We start from the raw sequence: 24,957 nt of genomic DNA on the forward strand, positions 1-24,957 counted from the left end.
GGACCACCCACCTCCATCCAGGTCTAGTAAGGTGAGCATCCACGAAACTGCCTAGGCTCCCACGAAACCAATAGGTCCAGTAGAATCAAAAACCCGTTGCCATTGTTCTTGAGGTCTCAGTAGTCCTCCTTGTCCGCTATGTTCAGCGAGACCAGTTTTGACCCAGGCTTTTTCAGACCCAGGCCAGCTGGCCTTGGTGAGTTCCTGATAGAACATCCCCATTGTCTCAGTGTATGGGTGCACCCCTCGCGGTCCTGAGTTCCTTGCTTGTGTTGTGCAGGCAAATGGATGGAAATAGAAAACACCATCCTAAGTGAGGTAAGCCAGACCCAAAAAGAGGAACATGGGATGTTCTCACTCATATTTGGTTTCTAGCCATAAATAAAGGACATTGAACCTATAATTCGGGTTCTTAGAGAAGCTAAATAAGAAGGAGAACCCAAAGAAAATCATATAGGCATCCTCTTGAATATTAAACTTCATCAGGCGATGAAAGGAGACAGAGACCCACATTGGAGCACCGGACTGAAATCTCAAGGTCCAAATCAGGAGCAGAAGGAGAGAGAGCACAATATGGATATTTTTATTGTCATTGATATCTTTATTTAATTGTAACAAATCAGTAAAACACACACATAAAGTAAACAGAAGGTACCATTCTCTCTTTTAACCCTCATATTTAGAAACAACTATTTACAAATTTTGTACGTTTCATATTTTTTCTAAGCCTAATTTTGTTTTTCTTAAACAACTGGTTTTCTTAAAAATTATTATTGCATTTACTTACTCTCTCTGGGGAGGGCATAAGTGCACAGTGGCATGCATGCGGCAGTCAGAGGACAACGTGCAGGAACTGGTCTGGCCCCATCCAGGCTCGTCTCTGATAAGGCTCAAAAGGAAGTGCGTTTTTCTGCTGAACCATCTGCCCAGCTTCAGAATTTTGCTTTCCTGGAAAAAGGGACCAAACTGGAGTTGTCGCTCAGTGGCAAAGCACTGCTAAACATATCCAAGGTCTTGGGGTCCAAGACTTGGGTTCTCTCCCCAGCAGTGCAAAGACAAAAATAAAACAGGCCTCAAATCATACTGAACCTTTCTGCTTGCCAGCTGTGGGGGCTACCTTCCCATGGTTGCTCCAGAGACACCCCCCCCCTTAGTCCTTCTGACGTCTGTAATGGTGGTATACGACTGTGTCCCTTGCCCATTTAATACCCCACTGGCAGTTCCCGAGCCATTGATAACCATGAAGGCTAGTTCTTGTCCAGTGCCCGTGGAACTCACCTGGAATCCCAACACATAGGAGGAGTCAGGAAGACCTTGAGTTTCGGGTCTGTGCGGGCTCGCAGTGAGACACTGTCTAAAGGGAAAGAAAACAGCGTGCTCGCTCACTCTACGCCCAGCCATCTTGTTGTCAGGCTTGGGGAGTGTGTGCTCAAAGAGCATCCGCCATGCGGTACTATGGTTATACGCCTACTAAAAACACTGGGTGGGGGAAATGGGTCTCTGGATGGCACATCTTCGTCGGTCATTATTAACCTGGAAGTGGCAGGGAAACTGCTCAGCCGTCTTGTCAGGCAGACAGCATAACAAGGGGCAGACAGGCTCAGCATTTTGTGCATGAGGAGAGGGGAGAGGACATCGCAGATCTCCGTGGATACGCAGATAACTAACTGTAAGAGCGCAGACCAGCAGGAAATGGAGGAGGGCCCAGTGTTGGGGCCAGCTGGCTCGTATAGCAGCCCATCTCCAGGGATCACTTCTGGGGGCTGGCAGTCTTCTACAGCCCCCTCTCACTAGGGTGACCATATCTGTTATCACCCACGAAGAGGTGCCGTGTGTGTGAGCCGCTAGCCATGCTCTGAGACAGCGGCTGGGAGCCTGGATGATGGGCTGGCCTCTCTCGTTCACAGGTGAAGTGCAATGAGCAGCCCAACCGGGTGGAGATCTACGAGAAGACCGTGGAGGTGCTGGAGCCAGAGGTCACCAAGCTCATGAAGTTCATGTACTTCCAGGTGAGCAGGGGCGGGGTATGGGGGGGAGGGGTCCACAGCGGAAGGCTCACAAAGACTCCTACCATCCACATACTAGACTTCGGGGCCATGTCATTTTTTTCTCATCCGGCTAGTATTTTTAAGAGCCACCTAGAGTCCCGTGGGTGAGCCAGGCCAGCAGGTGTCCCCAACTCCACAGAGTATGAGTATGTGTATGCTTGGAGCAAGGAGCTTCAAAAATACACCATCGTTTTTAGGACGCGGTCAGGGCCATGCGTGAAACACGATTTCCAACAGTTGTAGATTGCGGAGTAGCTACAGATAGTTGGTGCTTTAGGGACAGCACATGGAACTATGACCTGGTCACAAGAGAGGCAGGAGTGTGGTGGCACGGTGAAAGGGATCCAGGAAGAGGGTCCGGCAGAGCCCCAGGCCGGTGGGGATGGCTGTGATCAAGACATAGAGGACAGTAAGGGGGTGTGGGTTATAGAACTGTGAGAACAGGAAGTGCTCCGAGGGGGAGGTTGGAGGGGGCGGGACTCAGTGAGATGGGATACCGTGAGCTTAGGTTTGGATTTGGTGATGAGACCTGACCTGAGGTTTCAGGATGTCTGGCCACTGGGTAGGAAATGGCTGGGAGGTGGAGACTGGAAGAGGCTGCGAAGAGGAGTAGGGGATGGCCGGAGACTAGTCGGGCGCTCTGAAAGAGCCGTTGTTCAGAGAGTGCGTGGGCATGGAGAGGACCAAGGACCTTCACAGGTGCGAGGAAAGACTAGGTGGTAGCACAGGAAGTGTGAGCAGCCTGTTACTTGCTGGGTCTCGGTGCCAGGACGGACACTTCAAAGCCAGTCTTTACCCCGCAGTGGGCGACGTAGCCTGCACAAGCCATACGCAAGGAATGTTCCACTTGGGGGACTGAGCTTCATTTGTAGACTCTTGACTCTGGCTAGAGTCCACTCTGTACTCAGCATCCAGGCAAGAGCTGGGACTGCACTGGGGAGGTGTCTTGGCCTGGGTAAGGAACAGTTCTAGGTCATACCCTGACTCTGCTGTTGTCTGGCTGTGTGTGAATTACTTCACACACGCATACACACATACACAGAGACACGCACACTCACACATAAACACACACGCATACACACAGACACACACTCACACATAGACACACACGCATACACACAGACACACACTCACACATAGACACACACGCATACACACAGACACACACTCACACATAGACACACACGCACTCACACATAGACACACAACACACACTCAAACTCATACACACTCTCACACATAGACACACAACTCACACACACAGATACAAACTCACATTCACACACACACAGATACTCACTTACACACAGTGACCCATACCAGCACTGGGGAAATGAAGCCTGCACACAATACACACACACACACACACACACACACACACACACGCGCGCGCGCGCACACATGAGAAATGAAGCTTACACACACACACACAAACGAGAAATGAAGCCTATACACACATACACAGACACACACGCACACACAAAAATGAAGCTCACACACACACACATACACACACACACACACACACACACACGGGAAGTGAACCTGGCCTGTCAGGATAGTGAAAAGGATAAATGAGATCTATCTGTAGGTGCCCAGCAGGGCCGTGCCAGCTCACAGGGCTTTGTAACTGTTGTTCGTATCATAGACGGCCTGACTTCCTAAAGTCTCTGGGAAGCAGGTCCAAGAGAGAAGAGCTTTCAGAAACTGGGTATGAAGTGAAGAACTTCCCAACAAGGGGTGTGAATGGACAGAAGGGTCTAGAATGATTCACAGCCATGTACCCAGCACTGTGCCCATTGACTGCGTGTGTAAACAGCAATAAGTTAAAAACCAAACTCCTCAGCAACTCAAGGCTCGCTTCAAGCACTCAGCAGCACTGTGGCCATCCCTGCTAGTTCCTCTCTTCCCTGCTGGGGTCAAATGCCTAATAAAGCAGTTCCAGGAACCAGGAAGGCCAGACTTTCTTGGCTCACAGTTTAAAGGTACAGTTCACGGTGGCAGTGAAAACATGGCGGAAGACGCATGAGGCACTGGTCAGGTTGTGCCCGGGTCAGGAAGGAGGGACCCAAGTCCATGGGGTCACACCACACTACTTACACATTCGGGGTAAGTCTTCCTTGTTCAGTGAGACCTTTCTGGAAACACACATCCTTCATGGACACACCCAGGTGTTCCATGGTGAGTCTAAATCCCATCACTATACCATTATGGTGAGCATTGCTGTGGGGAACAGTTCCACCATGGCAGAAAGCCTGACTGGACTTGGACTCTGGCCTGGTCTGTCCTGTGAGGGAGAGGGGCTGGCAGGAGGGCACGGCAGGTCCTGGAAGGGGAGCAGGCTCACATCTGCACATACGCCTGCCTCTCTTCACACCTCCCTTCCAGTGTTCTTTTCTTCCTCCTTCTCTCTTCTTCCCCCTCCTCCCTTTCCCCCCCCTCTTCCTTTTCCTCTCTTGCTCACCACCCCTCCACTACTATAGTAGCTTCCTGCTTCCTTTCCCTGCCCCGGTAACAGACTTTTTTGAGATCTAGTATTTGCTCTAGTGATTCACCCAAGCAGAATGAATAACCCAGCATGCTTTAGTGTCTTCACAGAGTTGTATGTTAATCGTATAATCTATTCTAGAATATGTTTACCCCTTGAGCCATCATCCTGTTCTACCCCCAACACCCTCCCCTTCAGCCCCAGGCAACTACGGAACTGCTTCTTATCTCTGCGGATTTCCTTCCTCTTTAGACGTTTTCCTACCAATGAAATTATACAGGACATGACTTTTCATGGCTGGCCCCTGGCAGCTCGTGGGGGTGTTTCTATACTGTAGCAGGTGGCAGAATCTATGTTTCTCTTTAATGATGGGATACCATGTCACTGTATCCATACACGGTATTTTACTCACCCATCCACCAGGAGATGGATGAGGATCTGTTAGGAACAAAAGCGCTGAGCACTTGTGTACGGGTTTGTACATTGTTACAGACTCTTGTCCTTCTCTTAGGTGGCGTGCTAGCTAGTTTTCTGTCAACTTGACACAAGCTGGAGTCACAGGCAAAGAAGGAAACTCAACTGTTGAGTTTCTTCTACTGATTACCCTTAGGCAAGTCGGGGGGGGGAGCATTTTCTTAATTAATGATTGGTGTGGAAGGGCCCAGATCACTGTGGGCTGGCAGGGTCCTAGGTTGTAAAAGAGAGCACACTGTCCAAGCTCTGGACCCTCTGTATCTCTGCTTTGGTTCCTGCCTCTAGGTTCTTGTCTTGAGTTCCTGTCCTGACTTCCTTAAGGGTGGACTGTAGGCTGTAGATCTTTTCTTCCCCACGCTGCTTTTGGTCAGGGGGTTTATCTCAGCCATGGAAGGCAAACCAGGACAAGCAGATTCCCGTCAGTGGAGTGAGGGCCACTTAGTGACTCCAACTTAGGAAACGACAGTCCGCTGTCACCTCTGCAGCCACCATGCTACCTTGCTGGAGCCCCAGCCCTGCCCTCAGAAGAGACTCTGAGAGGGCCTGGCCTCTCTAGTGTTGACTTCGCTCCTTGCCTGCACTCAGTCCAGCTCGAGCCAAGACCTGTCCTTCCTTCTGTCCTCCCGACATGCCTCAGGACCTTTGCACTGCAGCTCATGCTTCCTTCACTTACTCCTCTCTTCTCTTTCAAATTACTTCCCTAAAAGCTACTTCTTGGAGATTTTGGTCTTTCTCCCTAGAGGGACAGTTCTTTTGAGCCCTTCCCAACCTCCATCCCTTCTTCATTTCCTTCTGTATCAGGCATTCCGCTGCAAAGAATTTGTTTTGCTTACTTAGTTGACGTGTAGGATCCTTTGAACAGTTTTTGTTCTCATTTTGATTTCTGCTTAAACTCAGCCCTTAGGATGGCTCTATGGTATACAGTAGATGCTCAATTATCAGTTGCTTGTTGGATGAACCTCTGTCTCTCCCTGCATGTCACACACTGGGGACACAATGCCTCCTGGTAAATGTGTTTTTGGAATAAATCACCACATGAAGTCACTTCAGACAGGTCCTAGCACCTTTACAATTAGCTTTGGAAATGGGGACATCTCTGAACAAGACAGCCTGGCATGGCAGAGGTGTACTCCTTTCTCCACCTTGACTCTAATGGGGACCCTAGGGCAGCCTTGACCGCTCCTACCCTAGAGTGCACTGAGATTCCCCGTCACCTGTCTGCCCCATCCTCACCACTGCCCCTCTGTCTCCAGCGCAAGGCCATCGAGCGCTTCTGTAGCGAGGTGAAGCGGCTGTGCCATGCCGAGCGCAGGAAGGACTTTGTCTCCGAGGCCTACCTGCTGACCCTGGGCAAGTTTATCAACATGTTCGCAGTCTTGGATGAGCTGAAGAACATGAAGTGTAGCGTCAAGAAAGATCACTCTGCCTACAAGAGGTCAGGAACCTTCCCTGCTCCCCGAACCCTTCTCACAACCCTTCTTATTCCCTGGTAAGAGTTGCCGTCCCCAAACCCAGCTGCCATGCCAGGGTGGTTTGAGAAAGATGGTTTTGAGCTGCGGCTTCGGAAGAGTTGATGTTGGCCAGGCTTGACCACCCAAGATGGAATCCGGTCCTTGCTTCCCCATCTGGGGAACTGCATGCCTGTTTTGAGGTAGAAAAATTAGCATAAAGCAGTCACATTGTCACTTTCTGTGAGAGACAGAAAGCCACAGCTTGTGTCCCAGAACTACAGAGCCCAAGCAGACATTCCTCTAGTTACCCCAGCGGCCACCGCGGTTGCCTAGATCTCTCCACCACTTCTCTGCCTCTCTGCGGGCTTCTTTGTCAGGCAGGCCCCTGCTATGACCTCCTGCTAGCCTATGGTATAACCCCAGCCTTTCAGGAAGGAACTCCTCACTTTCTAACCGCGTTTGAAAAATCCAAGCCAAGATTGCCATCAATCCAACTTGCTGATCCCTCCCACAGATACTGAGTGTGGTGGAGGCTAACTGAGCCAATGGCTGAGTTAGGAGTCCTTGTCATCGTTGACAAGGACTGGAATTGGGTGGGGGTCATTCATCTCCAGTCAAAGACAGGGAGCACTGCAAAGCAACAGATCCCTGAGAGTTGGTTGAGGCTCAGATGATGGACACAGCATCTGTACATATCTCCTGGAAGAGTTGTCCATATCACTGGCAAAGGATGACCCTATCTCTGAGCCACACCTCATGTTTCAAGATAACAAGAGAAAGAATATGGCAGATTGAATTTCACAATTCTCCCGGGTCAGATGTGAAACCGGGGTTGCCCAATAGTTAGAGCCCATCTCAAGGCCGACTCCAGATGCCACAGATGGCCACCATCACAGCATCCTTCACCATACACTTCCTGCAGTGGCCCACCACTTCCATCGTGACCGCGGCCAACATCTGTGACCTGCAGCGGGCAGGAGTGTTATCGCCTTTCACACAAGCTATTGTGACATGAGTTGTGCCTTGCTGGGCCAAGTCGGGACACACGGTCAAGACCAGTCTGTGTTCTTCCTTCTTCCATCTGTCATCCGGTTAGATTAGACACACTTGGCGCTCCCATGCAGGGCTGTGCATGGGAGTGTTGAAGTAGAGACAGATCTTCCATCCTTGCTACTTGGAAGGCTAAGGCGGGAGAATCATCCGCTGGGCCTAGTGGCACAGGAGTAGAATGTGGTTTCCATCAGTTCAAGGTTTAGCCTATAGAGTGATTTTGATACCAGCCTGAAAAACCTTAGCAGGACAGCCTCAAAACTGAGAAGTGGTAGAAAGGTAAGGGACGTCGCTCAAAGTTCAAGTGCTTGTCCAGCATGCCCATGCTTGCCCTAGATCCTATCCCTGGTACTGCAAACAAACCCAAAAATAGGATGGTGAGATTTTCTATAATGAACAGAACGCATAAAAAAAAAAGTGAAGCTTCCTGCCTGTGGTTGCTCTGCAGGACTCACCGCGCAGCTTCCCTGGAGGTCCTGGCCAGGCTCAAGGTCTCAGTGTTCCTTCCTTCTTTCCATGAACCGTCCCAGGATTCCAGCTGTGTTTTCTCTTCTCACGCCTTTTAACTCCCAGCAGCTGTCCTGAGAAAGGACGGCCAAACACACTTTCCTTTGACCTTGGAGCCACCTGCAATGCTCAGAGCCTCTTGGCATCAGGATGGTGTCCCTCTTAGGCTGAGTGGGCGAAGACTCCTCTGCACCTGGTTATCCCTTCCTTCCCTGCATTTCAGAGCGGCCCAGTTCCTAAGGAAGATGGCGGACCCCCAGTCCATTCAGGAATCTCAGAACCTGTCTATGTTCCTGGCCAATCACAACAGGATCACCCAGGTGAGGACAGGTCCCCTGTTCGTCCTGCCTGGCATGCCAAGGAAACAAAGGTGGGACCTGAGGCTCAGAGGCTCCAAGGAACAGCACACAAACTCCGTCCGCACTTGTTTCTCTGCCCTTCATGAGAGTAAAGTAAAGCTACAATCAGTGACCTCTCCCTGTTCGGTTCTCCGAAAGGTTCCTGGGCAGGGCTGTGGGCCCCACATCAGCCTCTAGGCTGAGAACAAACCTACCCTGGGTCCATTATCACATCTCAGGCCAAGTCACAGATTCAGTTAACTCATCCATAAAGTGGGCATATTATCTTGGGACTGATATGAGAATATAGCTCATAGAATTAGATTGAAAAATAAACGAAGGATGAACAAAAAAAAAAAATCCCCAGAACATGACCAAGGGCCTGGGGAGGCACAGTTAGAGGCACCGCCGCCAGTTTGCCTGAGTGCACCCTCTGGCCCTTCTCTCCCCTTGCTCCTGTCCTAGCTGGACCTGCCTCACAGTAAGTTCAGGACCAGCAAGAGTTTCTGCAGGACCCAGGCCAACACAAAGCGGGACCCTGATGCTCCCAGGAGTTCTCAGACTTGTTTTCCTCATCTCAAAGGCCTGGAGGTGGCAGAGCCTTTTTTTTTTTGGTCACTGCAGAAGGCTGTGGAGTCACAGCCCCTAACTTTCTGTGGAGAATCCCAGCAATGCCCTCCACTGAGTATCCAGTAGGGGTGCAGAGAAAACCCTGCTAACAGGGCTACAGAGAAACCCTCCTTAACAGGAAGTGTTTTGATGTTCCTGAGTCCTGCCAGCAAGGAGATACCTACCTACCTACCGTTACCCCTTCCGCTGGGTGGGTCTTCTTCCTGCCTTTTTTCTGAAGAAACCTCATAGAGAAGTCCACACCCTCCAAACTAAACTGCAATTACTGCAGGCCCGATTGCTCTAAAGTTGAGCTGCCAGGAGTGCACTCTACCCCCAGAACCACCAGGGTTAACATGGGAGCCCAAGGGCTTAGGTTTCCGGCTGCAGAAGGTGAGCAGAAACTACCAGCTATCAAGGGGGAGTCAGGTATCAGCACCTGTTGTCACGAAGGCTCCCTCCTTCTGGGACCTCAACAGAGACCAAAGTGCTCATTTATCCTGCCCAGCTCTGGGCTTTCTGGGTGGTGTCAGAGGTTGCTTGCTCTGCCTGACCAGCAGGTGGCGCTGTTGTTTAGTGTCTTCACCAGCAATTGGAAGTGATTCCAGGCTACGAGGAACTGCTGGCAGACATTGTCAACATCTGTGTGGATTACTATGAGAATAAGATGTACCTAACACCCAGCGAGAAGCACATGCTGCTCAAGGTAAAGCTCCCCCACCTCACGTGTGTGTGTGTGTGTGTGTGTGTGTGTGTGTGTGTGTGTGTGTGTGTGTGTGTAGACCAAAGAAGGTGTCATTCCTCAGGATCTTTTCTAAACATTTATTTCTTTTATTTTAAATATTCATATGTGGGTATGTGCACTTGACTGCAGGTGCCGTTGAAGACCAGTGGTTCTGGATATCCTGGCACTGGAGTTAGGTCTATTGTGAGCTGCCCAACACGGGTGCAGGGCACCAGACTCAGGTCCTCTGCAAGGGTAGTAGCTGTTCTTAATCGCTGAGCCATCGCTCTCGCCCCGTATTCTTTTCTGACATACGGTCTCTCACTGGGACCCTGGGCTCACCCATTAGGCCTGGATGATTGGCAGCAGCCCAGGAACTAGCTTGACTCCACCCCACCAGCACTGGGTTTCACATGTGCACTGGGTTTCTACATGGATGCTAGAGATTGAATTCAGGTTTTATGCGTGTTCTGCAAACATGTGACTGACTGGGCCGTCTCAGTCCCCTCTTAAGAATATTTTTAATTATCAACCACTGACTCCAGTCTTTCCTGGGATCTTCCCTTTCCTTTGGTGCGCCACGCACACATTGACAATGTCGTCACACATGTTTCTCCAGTGCCGTCCCTAGTTGACACCAAGAAGCCACTTTACGGGGATGCTATTCCTCACGCATCTCGGGGTTAAAGGTTTGACTGCACTGAAAACCCTGAAGTCCGCGCCTTGAGCACGACATTTGCAGAGCTCAGCTTCTGAAAGAGAAGTTCCTAGCTTAGAGGGAAGGAAGACTCCGTGTTTTGTCAAAATGGAAAAAAAAAGTGGTTTTCAGTTTTTATTACGAAGTTGTTATAATTGTGGAGGCTCTAAATTATTCAGGAATCCCCCTTCCCAGCTCAGAGACAATACTTTTAGTACTTCGGTGTATATCATTTTTTTTCTGAGCTTCTATATTTTCAAAAAAATTAATAATATAGAATATATAAGTTTTGTGGTGGTTTTGTTTTGTTTTGTTTTGTTTTTGAGACAGGGTCTCAACAAAATTTAACCCTGGCTAGCTTGGAACTCAATATGTAGACCAAGCTGTCCTTGAACTCACGGAGCTCCACCTGCCACTGCCTCCCAAGTGCTGGGATTAAAGATGTGTGCCAACATATCCAGCCTTACATGTAGAATTGTAAAGATTTATTTATGTATGTATTTAAACACGTATGTACCACAGTATTCATGTGGAAGTCAAAGGACACCTTGTGGGAGGCAGCTCTTTGCTTCCACCGCGTGGGTCCTGGGGATTGAACTCGGATCATCAGGCTTGGCAGCAAGCACCTTTACCCACGGAGCCATCTCACCAGCCTGCATTTGGGCTTTCTAGCCCATGCGATCAAATGTGTTTGGATGTTGCGCAGCCATAAGTTGGTATCATTACAGAAGAAATGTGTTGCTTTGCCTGTCCTACCCTTGGCTGCTTAGGTCCTGTCCAGCCTTTCTCCCACAGCTGACGTGAACAGGGTTGTTTTGTGCTGCCGCCCAGCTCTCTGCAGCTTGTTAGTGAGCTCAGGTGCCACCAGGGGGCATGAGAAACCCTTACAGTCAGTCTGGTGCTGATGCTGCAGGACAGAATGCGCCAAGCAGGAAGCAGCTGTCAGAGACAGTTCTCTACTTCTTCCCCTAGGGGCCAAGGTGATAAAGGCACGGTGAGGAGTGAATTCCTGTGTCTCCACAGCTGACCATACCCTCCAGCTGCTCATTTATCTAAAGAGACTAGGAAAAAATTAAGAGTCTCAGCATCTTCAGGAAGAAACTTGCTCTTAAACAGTGTCCCCCATGACTCCTCAGGAGCCTTTACATTGCTGTTTGCGTGGGAGAATTTTATGGTCATTTTCCAGTATCCCAGTGTCTTTGCCTTGGCACCTCTGGGAAACAGCAAAGTCCTTTCTGTGTTAGTAGGACCTGTAAGTACACATTTGAATGGCAGATCCTGAACTAACCTCTTTGTAGATAGTCCCTGCAGCTCCCTCGTGTGACTATGGCAAGATCTCTCACCTCTATCTGTCTCCAGTTCCTCATCCTTAAACAATATGTTGAAGAGTTTAAAACACCTAAGAGTTTTGTGGAAATTGAGACCTCACTTGTTAAACCACAGCCCCTGGCCCAGAGTGGCTATATTTCTTGTTCAAGTTGGGCCCATGTTTCTTGTTTTAATTTGGAGGTGTGTATGATTTTGAAGCAGCATGTGTGTCTCTACAAGATGCCAGTGAATCTATGTGTGCTTACACACATGTGCATGTATGCACCGTGGGCCTCTAGTTTTGTTAGCTGCTCTGGGAGTGTGATGGTTTTGCCTTTCTCATTCTAGGTGATGGGTTTTGGCCTCTATCTGATGGATGGAAATGTCAGTAACATTTACAAACTGGATGCCAAGAAGAGAATCAACCTTAGCAAAATCGATAAGTTCTTTAAGGTTAGTAATTGGAGCTGCGGCTGGGCAGGGGGACAGAGTGGCTAGAGTCTTGATCCCCTGGGGGAAAGGAAGGGATTAGCCAGAAAGCTGTGGAGTTGGTTCATAGGCATCTAAAGACCCTCAAGAAAAGGAAGAGAAGAGCACAGGCTCCAGCTGCTCCCACTAAAGCAGTCTGCTGCCCAGATGTGGGTGATGCCCAGCCTCCAGACTCGGCTGGGATTCCACTGGAGGCCTTGTAAGTCTTCATGCATGCTCTTTCCCCCTTTCCTGGAGTCTTTCATCTAAAGACAGAGTTGCATCCTAGAAGGCAATAACTGTTAATTTTCATAACATCCCAGAGCTTATGGAAGGAGGTTCTAAAGGCTAAATGTTTTGGTTAAAGATTTACTTTTATCTTATGCATATGGATATTGTACCTGCATACGTGTCTGCACTATGTGTGTGCAGTGCCCATGGAGGTCAGAAAAGGACATTAGATACCCTGGAACTGGAGTTACAGATAGTTGTGAACTGCCATGTGGGTACCTGGCATCAAGCCTCTGAAAGAGCAGCAAGTGCATTAACGGCTGGGCTATTTCTCCATTCTCTAAGCTCTAACTTTTAAGTGGTTTCATGTTTGCCATTGCAGCCACTATGGGGCCCATGACAGGCTACTTAGGCACAGTAACTCACCAGGGTTCTGCTTAAGCTCAATCCATTTGAACCTTTGAGGTCCTAGTAAAAATTTACAGATTAGCTGGGCCGTGGTGGCACAAACCTTTAATCCTAGCACTCGGGTGGCAGAGACAGGCAGATCTTTGTGAGTTCGAGGCCAGCCTGGTCTACAGAGCTAGTTCCAGGACAGGCTCCAAAAGCTACAGAGAAACCTTGTCTTGAAAAACTTGCAGATAAATATTAACTTTGGAGTTTGAGCAAGGGCGTGTCACATCTAGAACTGGATTCTCATTCTGAAGTTACTCTAGCTCTGGGTCCTACAGATGGGAACCCTGCCCTGGGGGGATGCTGTTTGTGGAAGACACTGAGGTCAGCAACACTGAGGTTTAAGGGGAAACTTGAGTCCTCAGAGGGGTCTCGTGACTTGATTTCTTAGCTTTTCTCCAGAGCTGTCCCAGGTAAAAACAGGCCTCCTGTTGGGAGACTGTAATGTCTTCAGCCAGCAGGAAGACAGATAGAGCCAGGCTTACCTATACCAGGGGTTAATCTGCCTCTGCTCCCTTCCGTCTGAACAGCTTTGGAAAAGGCACAGACTAGCCTCCTGGGGCTGAGGGTTTTTCTCCTTGCTCTTGCTCCATCTGGCCTGACTTCCTGGGCAGACTAAGCTTCTCCATATGTGTCAATCCCAATGCAATTACAATGAGACGGGGGCAGTACTGACCCCACTTGGTCGTGTGTGGATAAAGATAGTGGATGGTTGATAGCTGGGTTTTGTAGTACTTCGGATTAAATCCAGGAACTTGCTCATGCTAAATAAGTCTTCTATTACTAGTCACATCCCAGCCTTTCTTTTTCACTTTTTATTTTAAGGTAGAATCTCACTGTGTTGTCCAGGGAGGCTGTGAGCTTAGGATCCTCTTGCCTTTGTGTCAGGAATAGCTGGGATTATAGGCCTCTGCAGCCAGGCTCTGCTGAAATAGTGTTTGTGAAGTGCCTGGTCCTGTGTCCGGTGAGGAAAGACAGATGTAGGTAGACAGCAACCTCCCTTCCACATGTCCTAGGCTTTGGTCAGAAGATGTCTGCACTTTAATGTTAGGTATCAGGTAGGCAGTCTCAGGAAGGCCACCCCCAGGCAGTAGCCCTCTGCCACCTGCTCCTAGTCCAGCTTGGAGCAGTAGAAATAATCTGAGCTGTAGGAAGGACCTGTACTGAGAGACCAGCCATCTGGTCCTCTGGTTCATCTGTTCTGTTTGACCTTGGACAAGCCACTTGGCCTTTCTGGTGTCAATTACTTGAAGTATACAGTTGGTTGGAGGCAGGGGAAGGGCCTGTATGCTGGCTGGGGTTCCTCTGGATGCCAGGACCCCATGGTAACACCGTAAGAAATAAAACTTCTGGCCCCAGGTGTGCACCGAAGCCTTACACCCCGCCGGTACATCAGCCCCAGCCCTGCCTGTGGCATCTCATGCGCTCTGTTTGCTTTCTTTGCAGCAGCTGCAGGTGGTGCCTCTTTTCGGCGACATGCAGATAGAGCTGGCCAGATACATTAAGACCAGTGCTCACTATGAAGAGAACAAGTCCAAGTGAGTGCCTGCCGTAATGTCTCTCGGCTCCTGTGAGGATGCCCAGCCCGGGCAGGGAGCTGAGGGACCACTTCAGTCCCTCCTCCCTCCCCAGAGCCCTGGGCAGGTGGATTCCCGCAGAACAGGGGTACCAGGAGGGGAATAGCGAGGATGCTCTGAGCCCTTTTGCACCAGCCCTTTGCTGCCAGGCTCTAAAGGGCTTAGAGCATAGCCACGCCCCTTGTCCTGTTCTGCGGTAACCCCCTCCCCTCAGTGGGACAGCCGGAGTCTACTGATGGCAACAGTCATCACCCTGGTTCAGGTCTGCTCAGGTTCTGTGGCTGTGCAATAATTACATGATTAACAGCGTGGTTTGGATGGTTCCAGCTGTGACGTGGGTTGGTGGCCTCCTTTTATGTCATCTACTACATCATAGTTCAAAGAAATTGAGGCTAAGACCTAGGAGTGAGTCAGTGGCTCCCAGGAATGATTACTTGGGGGTGCAGGATAGTTATCTGGCTCCAGCCTTGATCCCTCTGCTCTTAGAAGACATAGAATGGTCTATCTACATGCATATTACCAACAACTAACAGACTGTGGTTTATCTGTGTGGATTGGTGCTGGCCACCTTCTGGTCGGTGTCTTAGTTTTGCAGTGCTGGTGATTGAACCGAAGACTTGCACGTGCTGGACAGACACCCTAACAAAGGGCTACAGCCTCCCTTATCTTTTCACTTGTTATTTGGAATTAGGGTCTCAGTCTGTAGCCCAAGGATACCTTGTATTTGTGATCCTCTTGCCTCAGCCACTCTTAGTAGCTGGGATTCAAATGATACCAGCAGAGCCCAGGGATGATACAAATACTTAGAATCTCAGCAGTTGGGAGGTGGAGGCAGGAGGATCAGGAGCTTGAGACCTGCCTCAGCTACTAGAACCTTGTCTCAAAAAAGCTTAGGATACCTGCAAAGGGGTCCTCAACCTACAGTCTACGTCTACCTGGAGACCCAGAAATGAGTCCTTGCGGGGAAATCAGACCATGTCTGGCAGTCTTAGAGGGATGAGCTTGTAACCAGGCAGAAAGTCAGAGGTTTGAGTGACTGTATCCCCTCTACACATAGCTCAAAATGAAAATCCAGCAGTCTAAGCCAGAGGGGGGCATCGCCACTCATACTCCTTATGAGAGTCCCTTTGCATCTTCTTTTGAATTTAAGCTCTGTCCAAACCCTGCACCTGCCTGCTGGCTTCCCATTCTCTTGGTCTGTTTACTTGCCGGCCACTGGTTCTGGACAGAAGAAGAGGGTCAGAGAGTGAGGGGGTTTTGCTCACTTATTTCCTCTGTGATTCAGGAAGGTTTTCCTAAGGACATCTTTCCAAAGGATGGGAAAGAAGGCAGGAGAGGAGAAAGGAGAATAGGAAGAGAGAAGGAAGGAAGACAAGGTGGGGAGGAGACACAACCACACCTCTCAGAATGATAGGAGGTCTTTCACCTTGGGTACATTCATGTCACCAGGTCCTTTGGGGAAAGACAGGGAGGTTGCCCGTCTCAGTCTTGCTCATCTGTGAGTCTAGCCTTATGTGACCGTAGAGAGGCTGTGGTCTTGGCCCTCGCTCTGTCACTTAACTGGTAAGTATTGTGTGCTGGTGTCCAGAGACACCTGCAGTAGGAGCTGGAGAAGGCAGAGACAGGACTCTCCTTTCTAACCATGGTGCCTGCGTTGGTTGTTCTGGGGCTTAGACGGCCACTTGACCTTTTGGTTCCAGCCAGGGGAGCCAGCTATGTTGTTTGAGGACCAGGAGCAGCTAGTGTGCAGAAGGAGCCTCTCCCACGCCGGTGCCCGGAGCCGTGACCCACACAAAGCCTGTGGTTTTCTCCCCAGGTGGACTTGCACGCAAAGCAGCATCAGCCCCCAGTACAACATCTGCGAGCAGATGGTTCAGATCCGGGATGACCACATCCGTTTCATCTCGGAGCTAGCTCGCTACAGTAACAGCGAGGTGAGTTCTGTGGCTGGTCCAGGGCCAGCAGAGTCCAAAGAGGCTGAGGAAGAGCCGGCAGTGTGGGATGGGGGAGCCATAGCCAGAGGCGGAGGGTGGGCTTGCTGGAAATGATTCAGACCCAGGCTTGGACCCTGGACCTCGATCCCTTCATCTGCAAAATGGAAAGAATGCAGTAATGCCTGACGAGGGTGGGAGTGGCAGGGACGGTGACGAAGAGGATTATTAGCAGGTGCAGAGGTGCAGTCAGGAAAGAAAAGGAGTTTCCTTCCGTCCTTTTTCATGGGGTATCTGTACTCTTACTAAATAGAAAATATTTTAGAAAAATACAGGTTTAAAATAGCCAAGTAGAAGGAATCCCTTAGAGTGTTCTGTCACACAGTAGAGTGACAGTGGTTGATGATAATTACAGTTCTCAACATGAAGAAATGACATCAGAGGTGGTAGATACACCAGGTAGCCCATCTGTCACATAGTGTATACATGTGTTGAATCTTCACACCATGTGCCACAGATATCTACAGTTATGGTGTCAATCAAAAATAATCCAGACATCTTTTAAGTAGAGGTAATGATAGCATTCTCTTGTAAGGTTCACTGAAATAACTAGTAGGGTGCCCAGCGTGTGTATTGTGCCTGGAATACAGTAAAGGGTGTAGTGATGAGGCAAGCAGGCCTGCTTTTCGTCCCACCTGGCTCCCGCATGGCTAGCTTTACACCCGAAATAACAACACACAAATTGTAGTCATTTAAACACTGCCTGGTGCATTAGCTCTAGCCTCTTACTGGCTAACGCTCACGTCCTGATTAACCCATTTCTACTAATGTGTATTGCCACGAGGCTGTGGTTTACCGGCATGAGTCTAACCACTGTCTGTCTTGGGTAGGAGAAGCGTGTCCACATCACAGTTAGAGCGGAAAGAAGTGAACGCATGCTTGCTCTCTGGCTTGCTTGCTTATGTTCAGCTCAGATTCTGCACTCATACACAATTCGGTACCTCCTGTTTAGGGAATGGTGCCACCCGATGTAGGCTGGATCTTCCCCGTTTCAATTAACGTAATTAAGATGATCCCTCTAGGATGTACCTACAGACTGACCCAATGTAGACAGTCACTCATTGAGATACCCTCCCAAGGTGACTCTAGGCTATTCCAAGTTGGCAGTTAAGGCTAACCATCACACCATAAGTAGTTGTTTTGTTGTATTTAGGGGACGATGTCAAGATCATATGATAGAGATACAGCATTTTCTCCAAATATTTCCCATCTACCATTGCGTGAATCTATTGGATGCAGACTACCTCAGGCACATAGGGCCAAGTGAACATGCTATGTGAATATGCATTGTTAGTTTTCATGACTTTCAGTAGTAACAGTCTATAAAGTACCATAAACTCAGAATTCAAAAATTATGAGCCATTGCCCAAAAAGAAATTCAGAATTCCCATGAGCCTCTTGCCACAGTGTTTTTATCAGCACAGAATCTTGTTTTATCTCCATTTCTGTCTAAAGATACCTTTGTGATATTTTTTTGTTGATTCATTGACATTTAACTGAGGGCCAACAGTACCATGACTTCTGTTTGAAGGAAGTGTTTCTAAACATGTCTGTCACAGCTTTCCTGGATGTAGAACACTGCATAGCACAGTGGTTCTCAACCTGCGGGTCACGACCCCCTTAGGGGTCAAACAGTCCTTTCACAAGGGTCACCAAAAAAACACCAGAAAACAGATATTTATATTACAATTCATAACAGTAGCAAAATTACATTTATGAAGTAGCAATGAAAATTTTACCGTTGGGGGACATTACATAAGGAACGATATTAAAGGGTCACAGTGTCAGGAATGTTGAGAACCAGCAGCACAGCACATCAGCTTTGTTTGAAACTGTTAATTAAAACCACAAAAACGTGGGCATCCTGACACTGTGTAGGCGACAGAGAAGATGTTGATTTGCAATATGAGAGCTAAAACAGAGACACAGAGGCCTCTACTCAGCTGGGAACATGCAGGTGTCTGCAGAGGATGGAAACATTGCTACAAGTGTCACTGCGGTAAATTACAGATGAAACAAATTTACAGAGATAGTGTCCATCATTGATGACTATCTGCATATACTCATGTGGTATTTGTATGTGTATAATATAATATAACATTACATTATATTATACTCTATTATATTGATGTATCCACACACAATATATATATATCCATACTTATGAACTTACAGCATGGATGGACTATTACACATACAGACATTTGTGTCAGATCTTTTTAATCAGTGCATCGTGTCTAGTCAAGGAGCTGTGACATCATTCTAGTAATCTGTGACTAGCACTGTATGTGAAATAGAACATGAAACCATGAGTCCTGTGTGTAGACAGAAGTTTCTGTCCTGCCTGGTCTCATAGCTGTTCAGTCCCAAATAAACACACAGGGGCTTATATTAATTATAAACTGTTTGGCCTATTAGCTCAGGCTTATTATTAACTAGCTCTTACAACTTAAACTAATTCATAATTCTTGTCTATGTCTAGCCACGTGACTTGGTACCTTTTCTCAGTGAGGCTTTTTCATCTTGCTTCCTCTGCATTTGGTTGGCAACTGCGTCTTTGCCTTTCCTCTTCCCAGAATTCTCTTAGTCTGGTTACCCCACCTATACTTCCTGTCTAGCTACCAGCCAATCAGTATTTTATTAAACCAATATGAGTGACAAACCTTTACAGTGTACAAAAGCATTCTCCCACAGCACCTGTGAAATCACAGTGTTGTGTAAAAGTCATTGCTAGCATACATACTTATATTTAATATCACTTCAAGGGTGAAATCTCAGGTCACTTACTAGTTTGCACTTCCTATAATGAATACAGTCAAGACAACCTTTGCTGTAAGGCTGTAGGCTGAGGCTAAGTGGGGATCTGAAATGACACCTCCCGAATCAAAACCCTCAGCCACTTACAAGACATATGACCTTCAGCAAGACAACCGTCAAAGGCAAGTTTGTCTAGCAAAGGGAGCATAACAATTACACAGATTTTCCAGGGGAACTTGAAAAGTAATGCTCACGAGCCTCAGGCACAAGGACCATGAGGTGAGTATGAAATTCTGTGTCCCTCAGGTGGTGACAGGCTCAGGGCTGGACAGCCAGAAGTCAGATGAAGAGTACCGGGAGCTCTTTGACCTGGCCCTTCGAGGCCTGCAACTTCTATCCAAGTGGAGTGCCCATGTCATGGAGGTGGTAGGTGTCCTGAGACCTCAGCCCCTACTGACCTAGTTCACATGGCTTCTGTCTTTCATGTACCACACCTCTTACCCAACTGAAACCTACATTTTAAGTATATTCATGGAACTGTATAACCTTAAGTTAATATTTTCATCACTTAAAAAGATGAATAAATAAAACCACACCTGGGCCCGGAGAGATGGCTAGGACCCTGCCTTCACCTTAGGTGGTTTATAGCCTCTGTAAACTTTAGCACAGGTGAGATGATGCCTCTGGCTTCTGTGAGCGTCCACATTTACATGCATATCCCACAGACAAACACATACACATAAACATCATTAAAAATAAAACCCCACATCTGTCACCCCGTCCCTTCAGCTCTCAGTATTCTTCCTGTCACTGTACATTACCTTACTTTAGATAGTCACCATATGTAGATTCCAAACATGTGGTTTTTACATACAGATTTTTACATTGTGTTTTCTGGGTCCACCCCCATCCTGCTAAGTCAGTGCTTTCCCCAGCATCTAATCAGTGTGCTGATGGCTTGACCGTTTGCTTACCTCTCCTCAACTGATGGACATTGGATTTTCTTCTCCCCCACCCCAGTACTCTTGGAAGTTGGTTCACCCCACAGACAAGTTCTGCAACAAGGATTGCCCGGGTACAGCAGAAGAATATGAGAGAGCCACACGCTACAATTACACCAGCGAGGAGAAGTTTGCCTTTGTGGAGGTGGGTGCCGATGCTCTGCTCTCTCCCTGTCTATCCCCAGACTGCTGCTCCCTGTGCTTCCTGAGTTCTTTTGATCACCCAGAAATGTTGTCATTTTAACTTGCTAACCTTTTCTGACTTTTCCTGTCTAGGTTGTTCTCTGTCAAAAGTGACTAAGAAATGATAGATCCAGCTAGTTTCAAGTTCCAGCATTGACTCTGGAGGGTTCCTGAGGTCCTGCCCCTAGTGGAGGAGCAGTTGCTAGTTGCTGGGGTAGTCATTTTTCTTGGGGAGCATGGCCGTTGGTTGGTTCCCCCAAGCCCTAGTGGATGATGTCATGCCCATGTGTGTATGGGCAGCACCGATTGGACTCACTGGGTTAAAATATAATAAGCAAATGAATAAATAAGTGCTTATGAAAGAATGATCTGAAATTGGAAGGGAGGGCCGGAGCAAGGTTGGGGTTGGATGAGAATGGATATAATCAAAATATAATGTGCCACAGTTAGGGTTTCTGTTGCTGTGATGAAACACCATGACCAAAGCAAGTTGGGGAGAAAATGATTTATTTGGCTTACACTTCTATATTGCTGTTCATTGTCAAAGGAAGTCAGGACAGGAATTCACATGGGGCAGAATCTGGAGGCAGGAGCTGATGCAGAAGCTGTGGAAGGATGCTACTTACTGGCTTGCTCCCCCTGGCTTACATAGCCTGCTTTTTTATAGAACCCAGGACCACCAGCCCAGGGATGGCACCATTCATAATGGACTGGGCCCTCCCACACTGATATAAGACATTGAAAAAAATGCCTTACAGCTGAGTCTCATGGAGGCATTTCCTCAGCTGAGGTTCCTTCCTTTCTGGAGACTCTAGCTTGTATGTAGTTGACACAAAATCAGCTAGTACATAATTTATACAGGTATGACATTTTCTAAGAAGTAATTAAAAAATTAAAAATATATGAGGAGGACTGGTAAGGTGGCACTGGCTACACATGCTTGAGGACCCCAGTTCGGATCCCCATTACCCAAGTAATCAAGTAGAATATGGTCGTACCCTTAATCCTAGTGCTGTGGGGATGGAGACAGAAGGCTAGCTGAGCTACACCCTCAGCCCGCTTTTGCTTTTTTTTTTTTTTCTGTTGGTTTTTGTTGAGAGTCTTAGGTTGTCCTTGAACTCACTTGCTATCCAAGGCAGGTCTCAGCATTGCAGACTTGTCCAGTGAAGCCTGGCTGAGTTTTAACTTTTTACCAGAGCCCTTGCAGTGTAGACGGTCCTTCAACAGCCACACCAAGGGGGATTTCACATTGTCGCCAGGTCTCCTGAGTGTCCCATTGTCCCAAGCCCTCAGAGGCCTTTGGCGGCCACCTTACTAGTGATCTTGGCCATTCTAATGGTCAAGTAGGCGAGTCTCATTAACCTTGCGAGTCTCATTTCCCAGAGTCTGATGACACCAAGTATCTTTTCACATGATCATGGCCGCTCTTCTCTCCTCCTGTGGAGTCTATGGAAGCCTTTGCCTATCTCTGAAGGCTGTGTCTGTGCCTTCTCATTATGAAGTTGTGAGGATCCTTTCTGTATCTTCACCACAAGGCTTTCACCATGTATTGTGCTGCAAGCAGCTTCTCTGTGGGGTGACTTTGCCTCTTTGTTTCCTTGGCAAAGCCTTTTGAGGCACGCTGGTTTTATAGTTTGCTACAGCCCAGTTTATTCAACTTATTGTTTCACAGGATGTGAATGGCAGGTTCTAGCATAGAAATCTTTACCTAGTCTTAAGTTGCAAAGGTGTCACAACCTCCCCCCCCCCCCCCCCCCCCCCCCCCCCCCCCCCCCCCCCCCCCCCCCCCCGCCCAGGTTCAACAGCCTTGCCCTCTCTGTTTGGAATTATTCTGAACCCTTCTTTATCCATCCATTTATCCCAGTGTTTTAATTATGTGTTTGTATATGAGAGAGAATGTGCTTGTGAACGTGTGAGGCCAGAGGCATCAGGTGTCCTTGGGCTGGCATTACAGGCATTTCTTACCTAGTCATGACCTGACAGTTTTAGAGGCATGGACCTCACACGCTAGGCACCTCCACTGCCCGCTCCCTGCAGCGTGGAGAAGCACAGTGAGCAGACGGCTTGCTATATGGTAGCTAGGCTGACCCTTGCTCTATGCCCACCAGGTGATCGCCATGATCAAGGGCCTGCAGGTGCTCATGGGGAGGATGGAGAGTGTCTTCAACCAGGCCATCCGCAACACTATCTATGCGGCCCTGCAGGATTTCGCCCAGGTGACACTGCGTGAGCCCTTGAGGCAAGCTGTGCGCAAGAAAAAGAATGTCCTTATCAGGTGGGTCCTCAGATGGCCCCATTCAGGGTGCTGCAGAACTGAGGGATGCAGGCCTAGAAGGGGAGGGCCTCCTAGCTCAGTCGCCTTCCAGCATGGCTTTTAAACAAAGAGACCCTCTGGTAGTAGGCATTGGTGTTAAGCCAAGGCTCCACTCAGGACTTGAACTCAAACCAACTGCTGTCTAAAAGTGAATTATTCAAATGAGTTCTCTGAGTGTCCGTTACTTGGTTGCAAATTGGGATCATGGTGGCCACCGTATCCATGGCTACGGGATGCTGAAATGAGATAATCCATGTGTAGACTTCAGCACACATGATGTGGGGGGAACGGGCTATACATAGAAGCTCTTTCTAAAACTTGATCCATATAGCTAGTGATGCTGATGAGATGTTCCTGTAGCTCCCTCTTCCTCTCTCCACCCCCAGGTCCTGTCCTCCTGTCCCCCAAGTGGCTTAAAGCTGAATTCTTAGGTAGTCAATGGCCACCAAAGACACAGGAGCCTCTTGTTGAAAGCACCTGAACACTGCTAAAAGCATCCCTGAGTAGTCCAGGATTGACTATACATCCCAAGCACTCAGAAACTCTAATGCAGGAGGTGCTGAGCAAGACCCTCTGGGGCCTGAAAACAGCCTTGCAGACACCTGGGCTAAGCTCCCTCCACTCCCCCACCAGTGTCCTGCAGGCAATTCGCAAGACCATCTGTGACTGGGAGGGAGGCCGAGAGCCCCCCAATGACCCATGCTTGAGAGGGGAAAAGGACCCCAAAGGCGGCTTTGACATCAAGGTGCCCCGCCGTGCCGTGGGGCCGTCCAGCACACAGGTAAGCAGTTCCTGGGCAGCCTGGCTCCCCTGACTCCAGGCCATTTGGACCAAGAAAGGGTCCCTGGAGAACTACGGGGTAGAGGGATGGGGATCCTTGTGAGGTATGGCAGGGTTAAGCAGCTGCTCTGGGCTTTTCCTGATGTCTTGTTTGATGCAGAAGGAAGACCACTGGCCAGAGATTCAGGAGACCTGGGTTCTAGTCCTAGACACCTGTGTGACCTTGGACATGTTACACGGTCTCTCTGGGCCTCAGTTGTCTAGTCTGACCAATGGTGGTGGCACATATTCACCTCCCCAGCTATCTCCTAGCCCGGTAAAGCTCACATACTGCAGTGCAGCAGGGTCTGACATGGAGCTCACTTGCATAGGTCTGTGTATTCTAATGACCGCAGCCCCCTTACCTACAGGGGTAGCCTGGCAGGGGAACTTACAAGTTCAGCCTCTGACTTGCTGTATGTTTCTGGGCAAGCAGCTTAACCTCTCTCAGCTCTGCTTACCTTCTAAAAATGAAAACTTGGGATGAGCTCACATTACCAACAAGACACTTTGCTAGTTTTTCCATCCCTTTCCAAAGACAACCCACAATCTTGGCAAGCCGCCTCCCCTCAGACACAGTCTGGTTGTCAGAAATACTCTTGAGTTTCCAGCTGGAACTTCCGCAATAAGACAATGTCTGTGTTCACCCAGAACAGACGTAAAATTACATGGGGGGGGGAAAAAGAGTGACTCGCAGAGTTAAGTCCTTACTGCCGATGTAGAAGAAGGTATTTCCCGGTCTACTTTCTGTGGTATTTGAAAACAGAATCGTCTTGCTGTAACCGTCAGGGTCTTGCAGGCTCCAGAAGCCCCAAGCTGGAAGCTCCTCCTTATAGGACCTTTCAAGCCCATCTCTGCTCTGGATCGCCTGAAGCGGGCCATCTGAGGCCCTTTCTGACCCCTCCTTCTGTGTGTGTCCGTGTCTGGGCAGGGCTGGGGCTGAGCAGGGGCAGGTGAGTGTTTGGCAAGGTTATCATCGCTTCTCTTAGCTTTGCAGTCTCCAATGACCAGCATGCACACACTCTGTCTTCTGCATGTGCGACACCCCAAAGGAGCCTTTATAGACAGTTCTGAAGTCTTTATTGGAAGGCCAGGAACCTTTCTAACTCTGAGTGCCCTGGTGTGGCTAAATGGCTCTCAGGCATTTCTCTAAGTCCTGAGAGGCAAATGAAGACATGGGCTGAAAGGAGCAAGGAGAGAAGGATGGAGGGGATGTAGACATGGAGAAGACAAGAGAGAGGGCATGTGTCTTCGTGGATAATTTGAGAACTGCAGGACAGTTGCCGAAAACTAAACCCCACCCCTAGGTGCCCCTGGGGTAGGTTGATAGCTCAGATGCAGATCCCTTTAGTTGACTCCCAGATAGCCCCAGAAGTGGACGAGTGCTGAAAGGTAGACTCCCCCTCCCCCTATCACAGACAGGGGAAACTGAGGTCCAGAAAGGGGAAGTGACTTATCCAAGTCACAAG

At 48.8% G+C, this 24,957-nt stretch overlaps 1 protein-coding gene across 2 annotated transcripts in view; it reads left to right on the plus strand.

Moving 5' to 3' along the window:
• Cyfip2 (cytoplasmic FMR1 interacting protein 2) overlaps window positions 1–24,957 on the plus strand; it is a 119,785-nt gene that overhangs the window by 28,003 nt on the left and 66,825 nt on the right. Inside the window, exons 5-15 of one of the 2 annotated variants that reach the window (XM_050138684.1) lie at window positions 1,908–2,009; window positions 6,264–6,445; window positions 8,242–8,338; window positions 9,543–9,671; window positions 12,043–12,147; window positions 14,296–14,384; window positions 16,240–16,357; window positions 19,478–19,597; window positions 20,192–20,317; window positions 22,464–22,630; window positions 23,303–23,450. In XM_050138684.1, coding sequence (XP_049994641.1) covers window positions 1,908–2,009; window positions 6,264–6,445; window positions 8,242–8,338; window positions 9,543–9,671; window positions 12,043–12,147; window positions 14,296–14,384; window positions 16,240–16,357; window positions 19,478–19,597; window positions 20,192–20,317; window positions 22,464–22,630; window positions 23,303–23,450 — 1,383 coding nt within the window. Of the gene's footprint in view, window positions 1–1,907; window positions 2,010–6,263; window positions 6,446–8,241; window positions 8,339–9,542; window positions 9,672–12,042; window positions 12,148–14,292; window positions 14,385–16,239; window positions 16,358–19,477; window positions 19,598–20,191; window positions 20,318–22,463; window positions 22,631–23,302; window positions 23,451–24,957 lie in introns of both variants that reach the window. The other variant, XM_050138683.1, reaches the window with a different exon arrangement.

This window comes from Alexandromys fortis, unplaced genomic scaffold, assembly GCF_014885135.2.
Source record: "Alexandromys fortis isolate MF-2015 unplaced genomic scaffold, M_Fortis_MF-2015_v1.1 scaffold_11, whole genome shotgun sequence".
Lineage (NCBI taxonomy): Eukaryota > Metazoa > Chordata > Mammalia > Rodentia > Cricetidae > Alexandromys > Alexandromys fortis.